Source organism: Poecilia formosa, unplaced genomic scaffold (genome assembly GCF_000485575.1).
Source record: "Poecilia formosa unplaced genomic scaffold, Poecilia_formosa-5.1.2 Scaffold112, whole genome shotgun sequence".
NCBI lineage: Eukaryota > Metazoa > Chordata > Actinopteri > Cyprinodontiformes > Poeciliidae > Poecilia > Poecilia formosa.
Window position 1 is genome coordinate 739,653 of NW_006800051.1, and position 20,153 is coordinate 759,805.

Here is a 20,153-nt window from a genome sequence, read left to right on the forward strand (position 1 = left end):
ATTTGCACTAGAAGATTTTCCGTTTTTGTATCTGCACATATTTCAGGATTTTGTGCATCCATTCAAAGAATCAGAACAAGTATAAACACTGCAAAAATACTACCAAGTATTTTTATGCCAATATTTCAGAACACTTGAAAGAACTAATTTGCAATTAACAAAGAGTTTATTTTAAGTCAGTAATTTATTAATATTGATAAATTGTATTAGTTCCACTTACAACATTTTCCCCATGTTACCAGTAAAATAATATTCACTGGAAACCGTATAAAAATACTTGGTGAAATTTAGTGTTTTTGCAGTGAACTCGCCTGTGCGCTTGCTGCTGTGCGGCGTTCCTCCGTTCTCTCCGGTCAGCGAGCCTCGACTCGAGTGGAACGTCGGCCTCTTCAGTTTGGAGCCAGACGCCGCCCCCTGCCGGACAACACAGGAATGACTTCACGGTTAGCTGACCGAGCAGCCATTTTAAAACTGGGTCAACAGTTTGACACAGAAGCAGAAAACAGAAAACACAGACAGATCTAAAACACACAAACACAGTTACACTTTAACACAATGCTACAGCCGAACAGTGAAAGGTGTTTAATTCATTTATGACATGAAAACTAGAAAAATATTTATGAAGAAAACATTTAAATATTTAAGTGGCTGATACAGTTAATTATTCAGATTTCTTTCAAGTTATTTTTAAGTTAAAATTTTTGTTTAGAAAAAGCCTACAAAACAAAATTTATAAAACAAAATTTTCTAAACTGCATCATGTCAGGGACATTATGAGACCAATTTGTTAACCTGCTCCAGGTTATTTAATGCCCAAGTTAATTTTACTCAATTTCCACATTCTCAAGTTAAACTCGCAGCATAAAAATAAATCAGAAAATTTATGCTATAAAGGTATTTACAGAACAAATAAAATAAATCACAAAACAAATATATTGACTTAATAATCAAAATTAAAAATGATTTCTAAATGTAATTATTGAGGTGAAATGTTAATTTTTATATACATTTTTAGATGTCACAATAATATTTATGTTAGTCTCTTAACAAGTGGCTTATGTTATTTCTACAATATTACTGTTCATGCACTTTATGTACATTTTTGGAAAAGTGATCCGACTCAATTGGAAATAGTCCGATATTCCTATTTCTAATAACTGCACAATATTTTCCGTTTCAGTCTTGTGCAGTTTATTACCATTATTACTACTATTATTGTTAATCTTATTTTTTTATATATAGTTTTTATATACACCTGAGTTTCCTCTGTGCAGGACAATGAAGGCCGTTTTTCTATTTATGCTGCAGCCCAGCCAGTTTCATCCTGTCAGGATTTAATTTGACTTTGAACAAACAGGGGTGTCCAAAGTGCGGCCCAGGGGCCATTTGTGGCCCTTGGAGTGATTTTGTGTGGCCCCCAACTGCAGTTAAAGAATGATACAAATCTGGTCTGTCAAAACTATTTAGTTTTAATCAGGGTAAAAATGTTTATTAACATAATTTTCTTAATTGCCTTTTTATAACCAAGCTTTCATAATAAGTTGAACCACATGTATGTAGAGGCTTTAACTGAAAAACTGACTTTTAAACAGATTGTATTTAATTTATTAAACTTGGCTGAATGTAGCAAATATTTTTAAAGAAAGTGACTCAAAAGTTTTTCTTGTAATAGAATAAATTCACACAACTTCTGTGCAAATTCATTTACAGTTTTGGATCTAAAATGAATAACATTTTCTTTCAAGAAACAACAAAATCAGACAACTATAATTGCTTGATTTTATTTTTAACCTTTTTTTTTATAGCCTGCCACGCGGTGCAGTGTTAGTGCATTAGCTCGGTCAGAAGGGCCAGGGGTCGGAGGTCAGGGTGGGGAGGCGAGTGGGGAGGTTGGAGGTGAGTGCGTTACCTCGTGCCCAGGAGCGCTGTGGTTGTGACCGAGGTCTGGGCAGCAGTGGCACTTGGTTGGCGTTGGAGTTTTACTGTGTGCAAGCCAGGGCTTGGCATAGTCACGCGAGTGAGTGAGGGAGGACTGAAGGGAAGAAGGGAAGGAAAGGAGGGAGCAGAGCCAAGCAGCGTAGGAGGGAGAGGAGGAAGAGGAGGGAGCGGGTTATGGAGCAGGAGGTTTGGAGGGCAGCGCAGGGTGTTGTTGTGTAAGAGCAGGTCAGCAGAAATGGTTATAATTTTTTTTTTATCAAACAGAGAACCAGACGATGCAGGAAGTTTTTTTTTTTTTTGATGGGATGTTAGCAGGGTTGAAAACAGGAGAGAAGGCAAAAATATATATAAAAAAACAGAAAAAACACAAAGAACAAACATAAAACTTCAGAGTCAAGGATGTGGTGATTTCAACAAGAGGATGACGATAAACATGAAACAGAAAATACACACAGAACCTCCTGCAGTCCAGTCAAAACCTGGACAGAACCAGCGCAACGTGTGTTCACTCAAGTAAAAAACGGCCAGTCAAGAAATTAAAAAGTACTTGGCAAAATATAACGGAGTATTACAGCTATGCCAAGGAAAAAAATAAAAACAAATTACTAGAATAAAGTCATATGAAAATAAACTCATAAGAGAATAAAGTCGAAATATTACATGAATAAAGTCATAACTTTATGACTTCAATATCACAATATTATGATTTAATATCAATATCATGTTATATTAGTCATGATATTATATCATATTATGAATTTATTTTCATAAACATTAACTATTTCGTAAAAAACAAAATCGTACCCAGACCTTATATTTTGTCGAATTCAAAGTTCAAATAAAATTGTCAGAGACGATGGACTCCAGAATTAGTAGAAACTTTCCAACTCTTTCCTTGAACTTTTAATTAATTTTAGCACAAAACTCGAGAACCTCGTCGTTGATGACAAAACTATAAAAAATGGCTGACAAATGAAATAAATCACCTTTAAAAATAATACTCAAGACCACTTTTATGAGTTTGACACTTCACATGCCACATTTTGAAGGTTTTTCTTGCTTTCTCACGATGTGGCGTATTTACAGGGTTTCTCCACGATTCACTAACTCCAACTTAAGATGTTTTAAAGCCTTTTAAAGGCCATTATGAAGTAAATTTCAAACCTATATCTATGCAACTTTGTCCAACAAACTGGTGATACTTTCCATCATAGTGCAAAAAAAGCTAACAGGCAGGCTAGCTAGGACGGGAAAGTTAGCAGTGTGCTAGCGTATTGAGTCAGAGTGCAATGAAGATGTCAGAAAAGTCCCGCAAGACAAAACGATACACAGAATATGAGATCAAATAGCTGAGACAAAATTTAAGACCTATGATTAATGTACTAGAGGCTAACTTACCTTTTCAAATGATTTTGTAATTTAAAGGCCTTAATTTTAGATGTGTGAGTTTAAGACTTTTTAAGGATGACCTGATTTAGCCGTCATAAGGCAGAAAATCATACCCTAGATGAAGCCGAAGCCGTCGGTGTGGCAGGTGTGGAGGGAGCCGACGGGAGCGAGGCGCCGCTGTGGGAAGCTGAGGACGACGAACGGGTTGGCGAAGCGTTTCGTGAGCCCGGTTTGGAGCGTCGACCCCGAGAGCGGAACGCAGCCAGGCCCTGAGACGCTCCTTCAGGAAGGATGAACTTTTCCCTCAGCTCCAGGTTGGTGCGACCTCGAGCTGCAGACAGAGACGAACACAGAGCGAGCAGAAACAAATAGTCAGTTTTTCCATTGTTTTTAGTTCATCTTTGCTCCTCCAGCAGGGGGCAGCAGAGGCAGCGAGCAGAGTGAGGGAGGGAGAGTCGGTGCTTCCTTGGCTGCAGACATCACAGTCGGTGCATGTTTCATTTGAGAGTGCGCATGAGCAGAGCGCGTGTTTGGAGCAGTGGAAAGGTCAGGAGGTCATGAGATTAAAGGTTGTGAGGAGGAAAGTGAAGTTGTGCAAGTGCAAAGGAAGGAGAATTAATTCAATATTCGCAACAAAAGCCAACCAGCCATGGAGACACACCATTATTGCTGCTTCTTAAGCTTTGAAAAGGAAAACCTGAACCTCTCCAGCGCCACCTACTGGCTTCTGTTCATCATAGAACATCTGTAAACCTCCAGAAACACTATTCTCCATCCTACTTACGCTTTCTCCTTCCCTTCTGCAGTTACATCACAATGTCATCTGCAAACATCATAATCCTTCCGTCTCTCAGGCTGCACACCTCACCACTGACTCACGTACTTCCTCCTACTTTTCCTCCATCCTTCATGCTTTATAGGAAACAAACTTCTAAACCTTTGTGGAGAAGTCTTAACTAGATGTACAACCCAGTCCTTCTAGGATGTTGCCATGTTTTTTTGTGATTGCTGCAGCATAAACTGATTGATTTTGCAGCACGTTTTGAAAAGATTGTGGTCAAAGTTGCAATTTTTTAAGCTTTAGTTTTGCCATAACATGGTTTTAAAAAGAGTACGGCTGCAGCAAACTATTATTCTATCGATTATTCTGATAATTATTGATTAATCAGATGAAAAAAAGTGGCATATTCTGCAATTTATTCATTTAACTACAACATTCCTTTTGTGGTATTCCTTTAGTGAATGCTTGATCATTTCTAGCAAAGGATGCATCTGCCAAAAAAATAAAAAATAAAGAAAATAAAAAACTGCCAACCTCAACATGTGAAAAGTTCAGGCCTTTCTGCTGACAGTAGAGCTGATCTGGTGATTAATTTGTGGATTAACTGATTAATAACTGGTAACAAAAGGTGGAGCTAAAAATGCCACATGAGGAGTTCTGAGTGGAACAAAGAAGGTTTTTTCATTTTTAATTCAAAATGTTCAAATTATTACTATTGTTCTTTCAGAAAATTACAGTTTTTGAATTTGTATACTCCAGTTAATTAATCGATTACTAAATTAGTTGACAATTACTTGAATAATTGATTAATCACTCTTAATCATTTCAGCCCTGCAAAAAAGCTGAAACTGCTACATAATCTTCCCTAAAACGAAAGGATTTTAACATAGTAAATATTTAAAGAGTGAACATTTTCAAGTACCTCTAATACAAATAAAATAACGTCCTGAAGAGAAAATATAAATAATAATTCAATATTTGTCATTAGAGTTAAAGTGAGCTGTTTACACGGTATGAGCAAATCCTGCAGAATATCTCAAAATGTTTATTTAAAAAATGTTGCTGTTTAGCGTCACTCATCCTTTCATCTTTCATGTTCAGCTTTCAACAGGAAGTTAAATTAGACGACGGCTAAATCGATAAGTCAAAGTACAGCAGAGTCGCAGTGATTGGTCAGAAAAGAGGAAACACAGAAAACATTCAGACAGATTTACAGAAAAGTTTGCAAGTCCACCTAAAATTTGCAAAGGATGACTGAATTAGTTGCATTAATAGTTTTGATCATAGCGTTGCAACTTCTTGGAGGGATTGGAAAACAACATATGATGAAGTTGAGATCAGATTTAGATTATTTTATTTCTGCTTTTACGCAGAAAACAAACACCAACTCATGATGAAGCTCCTGAATGTTCATTTCAGCTGAAAAAACCCAAAAGTTTGGTTTTGCTTCAACAATAAATCACTTGAACAGATGTTGATGTGAACTCTGAATCTAATTAAACCTTGAAAGCATCTCCAGTTTTCTGACATGAATGAAAATCCTAAGTTCCCTGAATGATGGCAGCACTTTCATTGCGTAGCTTCCTCTCTGATTAATTGGTACGTTCCTCCCAGCTCCTCTGTGTTTGCACAGCGTGAGCGTAAATATTTGCTGTAGGCTGGTCACGCGTGTTCAGGGTTTCTCCCTTCGTCTTAAAACACTCAGGCAGCATTCTTGGACGGAAAGTGGTGCAGCAGCACCGGCAGACAACAGAGAAGCCCGGAGAAGCCAGCCACAGAGAGACAGTGAGGAGGGAGATCGAAGCTAAATGAGAGGAAACAAAGTGAGCTTGGACGGCCGTCGTCCTGAGCAACCGGCCGGTCAGTTCAGACGGGTGCAGCCTGCAATCATGTCCCCACATGAAGCCAGCCAGCCAGGTGCACCCTGTAATTCTGTCTCCCACCAACCAGCAATCACATTTAAAGGAGCCGCTCTGGAAGCAAGCGCTGTTAGAAACCCAGCCTGGCCACGCCCGGGTCGAAGGCTCCGCCCCTTTCTATTTAAATGACAGTTCACCCATTAACCATCGATAACTAATGAATTTATAGCTATAAAGCTGTTTGTGTTTCTGTGAAATGACCTGCAGAAAAGCACTACGCCTCCTCAGGCTGAAACAAATCAGCCGTTTTCACATTAAACTGTCTTACAGCCGTTGTTGACCATCGCTAAGAGATGGCGTTAGAAGACCAGGGCTTGGCCAGGTCCTGCTTTGGTTGTGAGTGAAGAAAGCATGAGGCAAACATGTGGCACAGAGACAAGACTGAAAGCAACATCTGTGCACTGAAACATTTAGAAACGACACACAAACATGGAGTAGGGGTGGGGCAAAACTCTGGAGACGTAGGTTGATGCTTAATCTGTACAATAAGGCACATTTTTGGTACCTCTCTGCTTTTCGCAGGGAGATTTTATGAAGAAACTTGAAACTATCGTATGATTGCTTTATCATTCATCGTAACGCGGGGTAACCGTTGCCTCCCACCCCTAACACGAACACACGTGAGACAGCTGATGTTAACGATGGAGGCTGACAGCTGGACGGACAGATGGAGTTATCAGATCAATGAAAAGGTGCGAAAGACAGAGAGGAAAGTGTAGATACCTCGGCAGCAGAAATAGCCAGGAGTGACTGTCACTGAGAGACACAAGAGACAATGTGAAATAACTGCATGCTCGAGGTGGGATGAAGAAAGTTTTGGACACAAATACAAACACACACACACTGCAAAAACACAAAATCTTAAGCAAATTTGGTCTTGTTTCTAATGGAAGTATCTTAGCACACTTGAAATGGAACAAAACTAAGTTTAAAGTAATTTTTCAGAAAGATATAGGAGAACCTCTTATCCAAAATTCACATTTTTATTTTTCCGTTTGGGTTTCACCTGCTTCAAAAACAACCCAAGTACTTTAAAAAAAACACCAAGACATTTTCTGGCAATAAGTTTTCTTTTTGTTTCAAAAACCTGTGGAATGTAACGTCTTTTCAAAGATGTTCGGTTGCATAACTGCAGCATCTGTTTGCAGCCAGTTTCAGGTGCGAGTTCAAACGTTGTCTTGTTCCACTGGCAGATTATTTCACCAGTGGTCAGCTGATTTACAGGACAGACCAAGTTAACGTCACATAACACGTTAGCTTAACGCAACATAATGCTGATAGCATTGAGCTAGCATTAGCTTTATAGCTAATTTTGACTTCTACACCAAAGTTACTGGCGTACTGAATGGATTAAGTAAATGTTAGTCATCATGCTAGTGTAAGCTAACATATTTGGTAAATCTTGTTCCACTGGCAGATTATTTCACTTTTTTCACCAATATTAAAGAATTATTGACTTAAGCCAAGCTCCCATATTGTGCTGAAAAGTTACTTTTAAGTGAGATCCGTTGCATTTCAAGTGTCCTAAGATATTTGCACTAGAAACTAGACCAAAGACACCCTGTAAGATTTTATGTTTTTGCAGTGCAGAGGCGATACTTCTTGAATAAAAAACATTTAGATACACAAAAGGCTCCAGATGACAGTCTGTCGCCCCCAAAAATGACAACATTCAAAGATTTCAAAGCTTTTCCAAGCAGGGGAAACAGTACAACCGGGAAGACATTACGTTAGTCTGGAGATCACAGTCAGCAACAAGAAAAGAGGCAAAGATGATGCGACGAGAGATAGAGAAGGAAGACACCTGGGTGGGACTGTCCACGTAAAAACGAAACAAAAAAGACACGCAGCTGAGAGAAAATGTGAGAGAAATCCAACCTATACGAGATGAGATGGAGCTACTGGAATCGGAGCGGAGAATCTTAAGTCCTGGATGTTTCACTGAGGAAAGAGAGAAAAAAGGGAGGGAGAACGGAAGGAGGAGAGGAAGAAAAACTGAGGACCATGCATCATGCAATACTACCGTTTAATTTCATAAAGTATGGAGAGAGAGACAGAGGGAAGGGAAGAGTGAGTACATGGAAATAAAACTTCAAATGGAGAGGATGGGAACAAAGAGACATGGCTCCGATCGGAACAGACGATCAGATCTTCACTGCTTCACCTGCTGGCAGACGGCTGGACAACGTGAAGTCATTTCACAGTTTAATGACTTGAACATGAATCCAAGAGCCTGACTGGTTCAAATCCTCAGCTGGAGGCATCACAGTCCAAAAAAAAAACATTAGCATGATCATAACTATAAACTATAAAAACCTGAAGCCAACAGCTGTGAACTGAACAGAGACGCACCTAATTCATTACTGATAGCAAAAGATATAACATTTATTTATTAAAGAATTTGAACAAAGTGAAGCTGAACCTTTGTCACTTGAGTTTTTTTTAATCTTAAATGCAAAATGTAAAGAAGTTTTGTACAGTTTTGGCTTAATTACTGCACTAAGTGTGCTGTTATTTCAACAATTGCTTTTTTTGAGTCTATAAACTCCAGTTAACTATCAATTACTAAATTAGTGGACGATTATTTCGATCATTGATTAATCACAATTCGATTAATCATTTCGACACTAATCTGAATTTAACACAAATTAAATTCAGAGTTCTGCGACTCTGTGGTTGCAGAATATTTCATCTGCAACCACAGAGTCTAAAAATGTTTAGAAAATCCAGCAAATGTGAGCACAGGAGTAGAAAAACTCACTTTCTGTTCCTTTCCTGCTGCACATCAGACACGTTCAGCTGCTTTTCAGCCAGACTATAATACATCAAGCAACCCAAATAACCTGCAGCTTTTAGTCTGAAGTTGGTAAAGATCCCGAACCAGTCAGGTTCTTGCAGGTAAACGTGAAACACGATGGTGGAAATCCCGTCGGGTTCGAACAGAACTCACCTCTGCACGGATCGTTCTTGACCAGGAACTCATCCAGAGCCATCCAGCCGCCGCCGACTCGCACCATCACGGTGCTGCGCAGAATCCTGACCAGGCGCAGCTGCTGGGAGTCGCCAAACTGAAGAGGTCCAGAGAGGAAACACGAGAGGGAAAACCCAGTCAGCTGAACTGGTAACGGATATAGTCAGGAACACAGAGAAACCCACAAACCAAAACTGGATCTACTCATGCAATCACAGAGAAAACACATGCACTGATTCTCAGCCACTCAAATCAAAGCATCAACCTTAATTTATGGACCCAAAAAGTTTTATTTTTGTAAATTCACCCAGCAAAGCTCATTTTCAAGCAGAACCAGCCCAGGAGGATTCCTCTGGACGTCTCTCCAAGCAGCTTCCCAGCTCCAGCACGCCATATTTTCACCCCACCACTAATTAGCACTTCAGCCGTGTCGCTGTCACTCGCCTCGCATTGTGCAATTAGTCAAACAAATCACAGCATGAACACAAGCGGACGGCGACAGCTGCTTCCACGTTGCACAGCCACGAAGGAGAAAACTTTTAGGGGCAGAAGTTTAGAGCCCCCTAGGGGCCATGGGGGAAATGTTTCCTTTGCAATAATGTGTATTTAGTAGTCAGTTTGTACTCCATCTTGAATACTGAAAGTCTTTCTCTTACAATATAAAGTTTTTGCTTGTAGGCATTGAATGTTTGGGCTGAAACAGTTAATCAGATTAATCATAACTAATCAGTTGTTGCAGAAGCGTTTCCCTGTGTGGGAAACATGGAAGCAGCTTCCACCCGTCCGCTCCCACCAGCGGCTGAAACTTTACCTGGTTTCCGAGGAAGAACTAGAAAAAGTCCGGCAGGAAACGGAGCAGAGGAACACAAGGGCAGGGGGGAAGAAACAGAACGAGAATGAAACATTTATCATAAACATCTTCCTGAACTGCAGCTGGAAGTTAGTGGTGAGAGGCGTGACTGCATCATGATGATGATGATGATGAGGGAAACAAACTCGCAGGCAGAGAAACGTTAGTTAGTCCAGCGTCCTGCAGGCGGACGCCGGATATCATCACCCTGAGGATGATGATGGAGAAAAATGTGATGAAGATCCAGGAGATGAAGCTGAAAACGAGGATGAGGAGTTAATGGCTGCAGCACAGAGACACGGCGGCTCCTGACGAAGGGCGCGGCTCTAGTTTACCATAAATTATTTATATAAATAAAAAATCTAACTAAACCAGAAAATTCTGCAAAAATATTAATTTAGAGAAAATGTATGTCAAGATGACCAATGAAATTTACTTAAAAGTCAAAACTTTTATTAACTTTCTGATGTTTAGACACAATAAACCATCAGATTTCATGTAGGGCTGGGAGATACGTTTAAAAAATAAAATTTCATACCAGATCCGATTTTAATAAACTTTTCTTGCTTTCTTTTCTAAAAGACAAAGTGCAAATGACAGAAAATATTTTCAAAATATGTCTTTTAATTCAGTAATCTCTTCTGTTAGTTGTTTAACCCTAGTTCTAGTTAAAAAAGATGGCCGCCTGTCCAACTGATTTCACTCCAAAACCGAAATACATTGGTGAAAAAAAATCCAGATTTTCCAAAAATGAATTATTCAAAAACCAAAGATTCGATCAATTGTTAAAACTGATTTATCGCCCAGTCCTGGTTCAATGAAAACTGAAGTTGTGGTTTTCCTCAGAGCATTTAAACGTGTCTGCAGCCTCCCTCAGAGACCTGCAGTGTCTCTGTGCTGCGTGTTCACGGTCAGGTGATGGCAGAGTCCTGCAGAGATGTGACTGAAATGTCGACACAGGCAAGATGAACCTACAAATCCCACCTGATGTGGGAAACAGGTGAAAAACGCAGTGAGAGGTTAAAGACCAACGTGTCGTTTTTAGTCTGAATGCAGAGAAACTCTTGTTACAGGTTAGTTTTTAGTTTGTTTTTTAGTTTGATATTCATTAATTTCACTGAAAACAAAACAATTACAAACAATAGAGGAAAATATACAAATCAATAAAATGAAAAGGAGCAGAAAGAATAAAAATCGTATAATATCTGCCCCTTTTATTCAGAGAAAGCAATTAAACAATAGGAAAAAAAAGTTACTGGAGAAAAAGAAACTTTTTAATATTTTATGTCACATTAAAACCTTCTAACTTTAATTCATTTTACTGAGATTTCTAGCAAACAGTGAAACTGGCTGCAAACTTAAAGCAAGCAAATAAATAAATGTAACAGAAAAACGCTGCTTTGAGATTGATTGAATTTATCTCGTTTGGAGCTTTTACATCCAAACTAAAAGTCCTTGAGGTCAATTCAATGACGTTTGGTTTTTATAGCTTGTTTTCTTTTTAACTGTAACCTTTTGTTTGTTTATTTGTTGCTGCCTTTTGAGCAGGACTGGTTTTATTTAGGGGTATCATAGTAAAACGGGTAAGAGCACAACCAGTAAAATGTCTGGATATTTGTGGTTTCAATGTGATTTTTTCTCTTGTCACTGTTTAATTCTGTGACCTTCTGACCTTTTACCACCTCTAACTTAACTAAATTATTTGTTTTCTTGTAAATGCAGTTGGACTCTGGTTCTTTATTTTGATGTAAACCTGGATCCGGACCGAACCGGACCCACAGACTCACCCTGTACTTGTTTTCTCCAATCTGCTCCACCTGGAACCGCTTGGCGCACTTACACTGGGCCACCTGGCGGGTCACCTGCAGCGACACAAACAGACCCGGTTCAGCCGCGCTCCTCTGACTTCATCCTGCCGGGTTTGCTCTGCCGCCTCGCCGGTACCTCGTCCTCTATCTTGTCGGCGTCGGTGGTCGGCCTGTAGGCGTCCTTGTTGGGGTGAAGCGCCGCCACGAACTCGTAGTAGTCGATGTAACCGTCTCCGTCTCGATCAAAGATGTCCGCCACGGCCGACATCTCCAGCTTACTGGTCGGGAATTCTGGGAAACGCCATTTTTATGTTTTTTACTCCTTTACATTTGGTAAGACGAAACGGAAACTGAACCGGAGGAACGTACTGGAGGCCAGGATGCCGTCGATGAACTCCTGCCGCGTGATTTTTCCATCTTGGTCCTTGTCGATGCGTCGGAAGAAATCCATGACGCGGGATTTCTTGTGGTTCATCCAGCGCATGTACTTCTTCCTCCACACGTCAAAGTCAAAGTTGGCGAATTCTTTGAGCTGCGAAAGGATCAAATATTTTACTTATTATATCAGAAATAAAAAAAAATCAACTTAATTCTGAACATAGGGAGCCACAATACATTTTACTTTAGGTTCATAATCTATTCCTTATAGAATCTGAATGAATAAATGTGGAGATATAATAAAATTATTGAATAAAATCAATAATCCTCTTTATTTAAGATGGAAAAATGATCCTTCCTTCTGCAAACTGAAGATTTGTTTTTGGCTTCAGTTTTCTAAATAAAACTAATTTAGAGTCGTCTTTGGTGAAAAGACAACATGAATATCTACTATCGGAAACACAAAGCAGGTTGTAGATCTCCATTCTAGAGATCTACAATCTAGAAACGTGATTACATTTATTTTACTCCTATGTTCACCTACAAACGTTATAATCATTTTCTTTATATACAGGTTTTCTATATGTGGTTTCCTGTCTTCAGATGTAGAAAAATCCTCGTTTTTATGTTTCTCTGAATGTTCAGAAAGGGATGAATCCTTCCTCCCATCTAATTCTGCAGGATTATTCTCTGTATTATCAGCCTTCCTCTCCAACATGAGGGCCCTTTAACTGTTTGCACCAAATCCTCAGAGGTTTCCAGTCCAGTTAGCTTTATAATTATTTAAATAAAAAGGCGTCACCTCCTCCTGGCGGTCCAGAGCGTCGTTGAGTTTCCGCTGGCGGTCCAGAGCCAGCAGCCACACCTGCTGCCAGCGCGCACAGAGCTGGTTGAGGCGCGGGTTTCCCCCGGAGAGCTGCATGCTGGGCTGCTGCTGCTGCTGCTGCTGGTGTTTACCTGGGCAGGAAGCAGAAAGTTTAACAGGAACCATGGAGGTCGGCCTGTCGCAATCAGCAATAAATCAATGAATTGCATCATAAATTAAAATGAGGGCGATAGCTTTTGTTGTCATTGTGTCGCTCTCTCTTTTTGCCAGAAACTGGACAAAAAGCTCCTCCCCTTTTGTTTCCATAGCAACGGGCTCGACAAATGGCAACGACAAGCATCAGTTTTCCACCAAACGCAGTAGAGACGATTATAGGTGATCAATATGGATTTAAAGTTTTATCACAATATGATGTGGTACTATTGTGATAAAATAAGGGATAAAAACTATTTATTCTTGTGTTTGCAGCACAAAAATGCAGCAAACATTTGACGCCCAGTAGACGGTCATAGTTTACTCTTTTCTTCCCACAAAAGTCCTAACTGGCAGACTTTTCTGTTTCTGCCCAATGATGAATCCAATTAGTGCAGAAACGTAACAATCCATTTTATTCATGTTTGTTTTCTTTATTTAAAATGTCTTCCAGGCCCAGTGATAAATGTTCTTCAGAAATTAGTTTATTGGTCTTTGAGAGGGTGAATTTGCATCAATAAGCCATTTTTGTGCTACTAGTTAATATTTCTGGGACCATTAATCAGCCAGTAAAATGAGTGATGGTGACAGCAGAACTGGAAGCGAAGGACATACGAGCTCCTCTCCTCTCCGCCAGGCTGCTGGGAGGCTCCGCTGGTTTCCTTTTGTAGCTTTTCGTCACTTTGTCCACGTCTGGCTGCTTCCGGGTCATTTCCTCCATGAACGTCTGGAACGCAGAAACAGCAGAGGGGATTTAACCCAAACAGGAAATGTCCACTTCCACTTCCTGGGGTCCAGCTGAGTCTCCGCAGGCCCACCTGGTGCTCCGTGATCAGCGTTTTCAGCTGCGGGATGTCCTGAGGAAGCGGCTCCGTGTCCCTCTGGACCAGCGTGGTCTCGGCCCACTGTAACCATGACAACAGCTCCTCCAGCAGGTTGGCGTTGTTGAGCACCTCCGTCAGAGCCGTCTCCAGCCGCTGCTCGTGCTGTTTGGCCCACGTCAGCACCTGTACAGCGAAGACACATTGTCTTATTCTGAATTAGGTCTGAAAATAACGACTTTAGTAATCGATTAATCAAATATTCTGACGATTAATCGGATAAAAAATGCAGGGTTTGTTTGGGCATTTTCAAGGTAAATTTAAATGCAAAATGTACAGTATTTTGTACAATTTTGCACTAATTACTGCTGTGCATATGTCTTTTTAGAATATGTGCTTTTTGAGTTAAAGATTAATCAATTACTAAATTAGCTGCTGATTAATTGAATAATCGATTAATCGTTTCAGTCACATTCTGACCAGACTCAATCCTTTTTGTTTTAAATCATGAAACCAGGCGCCTCCCCCACCTCCTCGAAGCGCGCCCTGATGATGGTGATCCAGTGTTTGATGGTGGTGATGGAGTCGGGGTGACACACGGTCAGGATGGCCTCTCCCATGCCGGCGGCCTTGTTCACGTCGGCCCGCTTCTCCTCCACCGTTCCCATGAAGTCGCGGTGCGTGTGCAGCAGCGCCTGCAGCGTCTCGGCCTCTTCGGGGAGAACGCCACGGAAACGGAGCGTCTGCTCCGCCTCCGACAGCCACTCCAGCAGCATCTGCACCGCCGTGCGGAACTCCTCAGCCTGACGGAGGACAGAAATGAAAATTATCCAAGTTTCTCACATTTTTTTCTGGATAAAAAACAGGGAAAAAGTACGAATTGCATTTGGTTTTAGCCATCTTTTGTTAATATTTATAGCAGTGCTGTCAAGATTTTAATCAGATTAATCACTATGCCAATTAATTAAACCTAACCAGAAGGAACCTTAGGTTTTCTTGAAATTATTTAATTTTTCATTTTTGACTAATTGATAGGTTGAAGGTTTAGGCCTCCAGATCTGGATTTAAACATCCTGTACCTGTTTGAGCGCCTGCTGGAGGCGGGTCTGCTTGGTGACGGACAGAGCACACACTGTGTCCCAGCGGTTGCTCAGCTCCTGCAGCTGAACTTTGACCCACGCCGTGTCATCCCGGCCGGTCTCCATCAGGTCGCGGGCTGACCGCTTCAGAGCCTGAACGCTGCCGGTCCGCTTACCCAGTTCTTTCTGGAAAACCTGGAAATGTAGATCATGGCTGCGTTAATCACTGCTCTGTGAGCGGAGCACAGCTCTAAAAGCTGATTTCTGCCTGAGCACCTGACCCACCTTGTGTGCGTCCATGAGGTTGGACACCAGGTCCATGTCGCCGTGGACCGGCTGGTCTTCAGCCAGCTGAGGCTCAACCCGGTACAGCCAGTCCACTAACGCCTGCAGCGCTTCGGCAAACTGGCCTGAGAACAGCAGAGCCTCCTCCAGCTTGTGCTGCCTGGAAACACGAGGAAAACATCATTTAATGATTTTTAGTTAACCTGGAAAATGCAACTTTTATAAAAAACATTTGTTGATAACATGTATGGTATGAGACAGATAATCATGTCACACAGCAGTGATGACAACAAACAACCAATCAGAGCCAGGAGGCGGGTCTTAGTGCTGTCAATCACCCTCCTTATGGTGCTACTCATCCCATCTCCTCTCTTGCTCTCTGCTACGCTGCAGCTAGCATAGCATGTTATGAATGCTCAGGCTGGTTAGCATGGCTAAATCTGCTGGGCCATGCAGCAGAAGTTATTGCGATAAATGAGTAATTTAATGGTAACAGCATGACAATAACGCAAGAACTCAAAATCTCAAAGATCAATAAACTTTAACATCTAGTGAAGATTTAACACTGGAACTGGGAGATATTCTAAATATCCAAAATAAAACAACAGAAATAACAAATAAAATGATTTGTGAAGTCTCTGTAAACAAAACTGTCATTCAGAAAAAGGTTTGGTTGAGACCCAGGCAGAGTGGAGAAGGTCGACCTGTCCACAGATTATCTGTCTCATTCTGTCCAATCTGTTGACAGTTTTAAGAAATGTTGGTCATTTCACGTCTCCGGACCTTTCAACGCTCTTCCCACAGACGGTGTCCCACTTGTCCCGGACTTCCCCCACCAGGTGGTCCAGTTTCTGCTGGTCTGCAGGCAGCTGAGCCTTGTCCCTCATGGCCTTCCCTGACCTCACTGTGGTGTCGTAAACCGGCTGCTTGGATCCCAGCGCTTTCTGAAACTCCTGATTGAGGGAGAAAAGCAGATTTCAGGGTGAGCAGAGATCTGGAGTGGGAACCGGAGGAGCAGAAGCGGGTTTAGATCGGGTTTCTCTCTCTGGTACCTTGTGTTTGGTCAGCTGAACTTTGATCTTGTCCGGCTCGTTGGAGATCTCCACCTCCGAGTCGAGTCTTTTCTCAGCTTCCTCCAGCCAGTCCGTCAGCTTCCTCCAGGCCTCGTGGAACTGAGAGCAGAGTTAGCATTTCATTTCTAGCCTTTAGACTAAAACAGAATTAAATAATTCCTCTACATCTTTTTTCCGTTTTGTTGCATCAGTAAGCTACCTGCTTGGCTCGTTTCCGGGCCTCATCGAGGTGTCGGCCCCGGTCCAGGGACCTCTGGACCAGCTTGTCCCAGCGGGCCTGGACGCTCAGCAGCAGGTTCTTGATCAGAACCACGTCCTGCTTCAGACTGGCGAAGCGAAGCTGAGAGCCTGCTTTCTCCAGAGCCAGGACCTGCTCTCTGTGGGTGTTCACCTCGTTCACAAACACCTGGACGGACACAAACACATTTAAATGAACCCTGAAACCAAACGCAGATTTTATTACAGTATAAGCAAAATATCTGCCAAAGTTCAGGACATACAATCTCAACGGTTCTATGAATCTGCCAGTAAAATCTCCTTATTATTTTTACTTCTAGAGTTATTTCCTTCATCATTTTGTTTTAATTTCCACAAACCAAAAGAAGATTGTTTTGTTTACATTTCTGTTTTTGCTAATGACTAGAACTAACCGCTAATGCTAACAGCGCTAACTAAGATGTTAACAATTTCCGCAATTCTCACTGATCTAAACTCGGGTACCAACAAAGTCAAAATTAAGAGTTTTATTGTTAAATTGTAAGGATAAAAATAGTAATTGCAAGATTTAAAAGTTGTAATTTTAAACTGTGCTAGACATTGGCAAAAAAGAACCTTTGAACATTGAATTACGAGTTGTTGATTTGGGCATACTCAGTCTTCCGTACCTCCCAAACACATCTGGTCGATATTTGTGTCTGGTCTAGCTCTCACCTTGTGCTCATCGATCTGGAAGAGGACCGTGTCCAGAATGAGGCTGGGGGGTTGGGCCATGTTCAGGGTCTGTTCGGCCTGCGTCAGCCAGTTCATGGTGTCCTGGAGGGACGTCTGGAAACCGGTTGCCAAGGAAACGGCTTCCTCCAGCTTCCCCTGGAGGGTTTTTTAAAGCTTAAAGTCAAAACCGTCCAGAAACAAACAACAACAAACCAAACAGAAACTGCTGAGTCTTCAGACTCACCCTGCGGTCGTCCATCTTGGTGTTGAGGCTGGCCCACTTGTTCTGCAGCATGGCCAGGTTCTGCTGGGTCTGGGTGGTTCCGGGTCCGGCGTCCTCTCCTCCTCGGGCCAGCAGCATGGACTCTCCCTGATCCAGCAGGTGGTTGTACTGTTCTGCCCGCTGGTTCAGCTGAGCCTGCAGCTCCTGCAGACGACACGAATGAAATGATCTCCTGCCTCAGGTGAGCGATGCTCTTTCTGGACAATGATCCGTTTGGAACAATGAGGCTCATTAAAGTTTGATTTGGACCATATGGCAAGTGCATCTGTGCAGACAACACCTCCTGAAATGAAGGATAAAACCTTAAAGTCCTTAAGAAAGGACGTCATAAGTAGCACCAGGACACCAAGGTGACTGGAAAATATTTCCTTGTCCTGCAAAAATAACTAAAGTATTTTTGTTCTAGTTTCTAGAGCAAAAAAAGAAAAGACAAAACGTTTCAGTGATATGAATTTCCATCGGTGGTGAAATCCGACTCTGCTTTACCATGTGCTGCTGTAGCTGCTCCCTGGCCGTTTCTGGGAGGCCTCCGGTCGGCTTGGCGGCAGACAGCTGGCTCTCCGTCCGCCTCAGCCATTGCAGGAACTCCTCCAGCTCGCCATGGAAACCTTCAGCCTGCAAAGCGCCGGTGTGGAGAGGGAAAGGACTGGATTATTCACAGCTGCGCTCCTCAGAGTGATTTCCCTGGACGTGGGCTGGGCGTACCTGCTGCAGGGCGGCCTCCAGGAGCTTCTGCCGCTCCTGGGTTTTTAGCAGCAGACTCTCCCAGCTGCGGTTGAGCTGGTCCAGCTGGTCCCGCAGGTGGCTGGCCTCGTCGCCCGGAGACGACTCCAGCAGCTCGGCGGCGGCGCTGTTCACAGTCTCCACCGTGGCATGATGGGACAGCACGTCGTTACGTAAAACCTGGTTTACACGGAGATTTAAATGATCAGAAACTTCCAGAAGATTAAAGGTGACCTATCCATTGAACAGGTAAATAATAAAATCATTCTTAGATAATGAGGTTCCAGTCTTCTCATTTCAGCTGCTTTAGTGCGTCTTGTCACTTTAAATCCAAATATAAGAATTTTGAACAGCAGGTCGCCTTTACAACGCAGACTGCAGACGTACGTGGTGTTTCGCCAGCTCGATCTCGATGGCTTTGGGGTCGGAGCTGACGGGCCGCTGCGTGTCCAGAGTGGTGTGGGTGTGGCTCAGCCAGGCCTGCAGCTCAGAGAGAGCATGCTGGAACTGACCAAGAGCCAGCAGCGCCGCCTCCAGCTTGTGCTGTGGAGAGAAAATACAAACAATGAACCTGTTCCTGGGGCTGAAGTGATTAATCTGATTAATCAATATCTGAAATAATCGTCAACTACCTTAGTAATCAATCGCTAAGCTTTGTAATTACAGTAATTAAGTCAAAACTGTTAAACTATTTACACATTTTGCATTTAAGATTAAAAACAAACTGTAAATTTGCTCCATCCTCAAGTGACAGTTTTAGCTTCACCACGTTCAAATTTTGTAAGACAAACAAAAAAAACACCCTTAGTTGTCCAATTATTAATCAGTTAATCCAAAGAAATAGTCTCCAGATCAGCACTTCACTGTATTGATTGATTTGTTTTAGCTGCAGATGGATCCTTCGTTTTAAATTATCAAATGTTCTCTAAAGGAAAGCAGTTATTGCATTTTAGACAAAAGTAATGCGTAGAAAATTAATTGATATATTCAAATTTCTAATGTATTTCTAATACTGTATTTAAAAAAGCTTAATTTATTAGATAAAACATCTGCAGAATGTTCAAATTTTTAAATTCAAATAATCTATTAATCGCCAAAATAATTTATTAATCGATTAAAATAGATGCTAGTAGCAGCCCTGATGGATTCATCACACAGAGTGACTTTATTTCCTGTAGAATCTGTAGGAGGTGCCATTTTTTAATCTGATTAATCGTCAGAATAACTGATAGATTAACTGATCACTATATTCTGCCTTATCTGTTACTAGAAATCCGTCAAGCAGCGTTGTTTCCGCCCTTATTACCTGTCTCTGGGTGATTTTATCTCCCAGATTCTCCCAGAGGTGCCGCAGTTCTGTCAGCGGCTCCTGGATCATGTCCCGGTCCGTCTGGTCCGACACTTTCTTCAGCAGCAGCTCCCCCTGGTGGCAGAGCTTCTCCATGTCGATCTGCTGCTGGTAGACGTCCACCTTGTACTGCTGCTCGGGGCGGTGAGCGATAAACAGCCGGGTCAGGTTTACGGTACAAGCCGTTTGCGGTACTGATCAGGAGGAGATCGTACGAACCTTGAGCTCCTCTATCTGCTGTTTGACTGTTCCCAGATCGGTTCCTACGGTCGACATGTCGCACAGCTTGATCACGGCGTTGTCCAGGTAGTCGAACATGGACTGCAAACACAAAGAAACGTAGTAAAACACGAGCTCTGAATCTGAGGAGTGCAGCGTAACCATGGCGACCCTGAGCGGACCTGCAGCGCGTCCTGGTACTGAACTGAGGCGGTCATGGCCTCCTCCAGCCGCTCCATCCTCTCCCTCCATGTTCGGTTCAGACTCTCCCAGGCAGCATTCATCTGGCAGGAACACAGACAGGATGGAGAATCGGTTTGTTCTAGTCAAATCAATCTGG

General features: G+C 42.0%; 1 protein-coding gene across 24 annotated transcripts in view; it reads right to left on the reverse strand.

Annotated features, from left to right (window-relative positions):
* macf1a (microtubule actin crosslinking factor 1a) overlaps positions 1-20,153 on the reverse strand; it is a 211,374-nt gene that overhangs the window by 2,235 nt on the left and 188,986 nt on the right. For 10 of the 24 annotated variants that reach the window (XM_016675287.1, XM_016675286.1, XM_016675288.1 and 7 more), the window contains 27 exons: positions 19,996-20,097; positions 19,814-19,915; positions 19,553-19,726; positions 18,634-18,789; positions 18,229-18,426; positions 18,010-18,138; positions 17,485-17,667; positions 17,241-17,396; positions 16,510-16,716; positions 16,290-16,409; positions 16,021-16,190; positions 15,238-15,397; positions 14,953-15,147; positions 14,404-14,676; positions 13,871-14,059; positions 13,668-13,779; positions 12,837-12,991; positions 12,026-12,188; positions 11,793-11,947; positions 11,636-11,710; positions 9,810-9,827; positions 8,978-9,095; positions 7,906-7,968; positions 6,751-6,783; positions 3,441-3,658; positions 1,910-2,032; positions 312-414 (listed from right to left, as the gene is read on the reverse strand). In XM_016675287.1, the coding sequence (XP_016530773.1) occupies positions 312-414; positions 1,910-2,032; positions 3,441-3,658; positions 6,751-6,783; positions 7,906-7,968; positions 8,978-9,095; positions 9,810-9,827; positions 11,636-11,710; positions 11,793-11,947; positions 12,026-12,188; positions 12,837-12,991; positions 13,668-13,779; positions 13,871-14,059; positions 14,404-14,676; positions 14,953-15,147; positions 15,238-15,397; positions 16,021-16,190; positions 16,290-16,409; positions 16,510-16,716; positions 17,241-17,396; positions 17,485-17,667; positions 18,010-18,138; positions 18,229-18,426; positions 18,634-18,789; positions 19,553-19,726; positions 19,814-19,915; positions 19,996-20,097 (3,850 nt within the window). Of the gene's footprint in view, positions 1-311; positions 417-1,909; positions 2,033-3,440; positions 3,659-6,750; positions 6,784-7,905; positions 7,969-8,977; positions 9,096-9,809; positions 9,828-11,635; positions 11,711-11,792; positions 11,948-12,025; positions 12,189-12,836; positions 12,992-13,667; positions 13,780-13,870; positions 14,060-14,403; positions 14,677-14,952; positions 15,148-15,237; positions 15,398-16,020; positions 16,191-16,289; positions 16,410-16,509; positions 16,717-17,240; positions 17,397-17,484; positions 17,668-18,009; positions 18,139-18,228; positions 18,427-18,633; positions 18,790-19,552; positions 19,727-19,813; positions 19,916-19,995; positions 20,098-20,153 lie in introns of all 24 variants that reach the window. The other 14 variants (XM_007559992.2, XM_016675285.1, XM_016675276.1 and 11 more) reach the window with 8 other exon arrangements.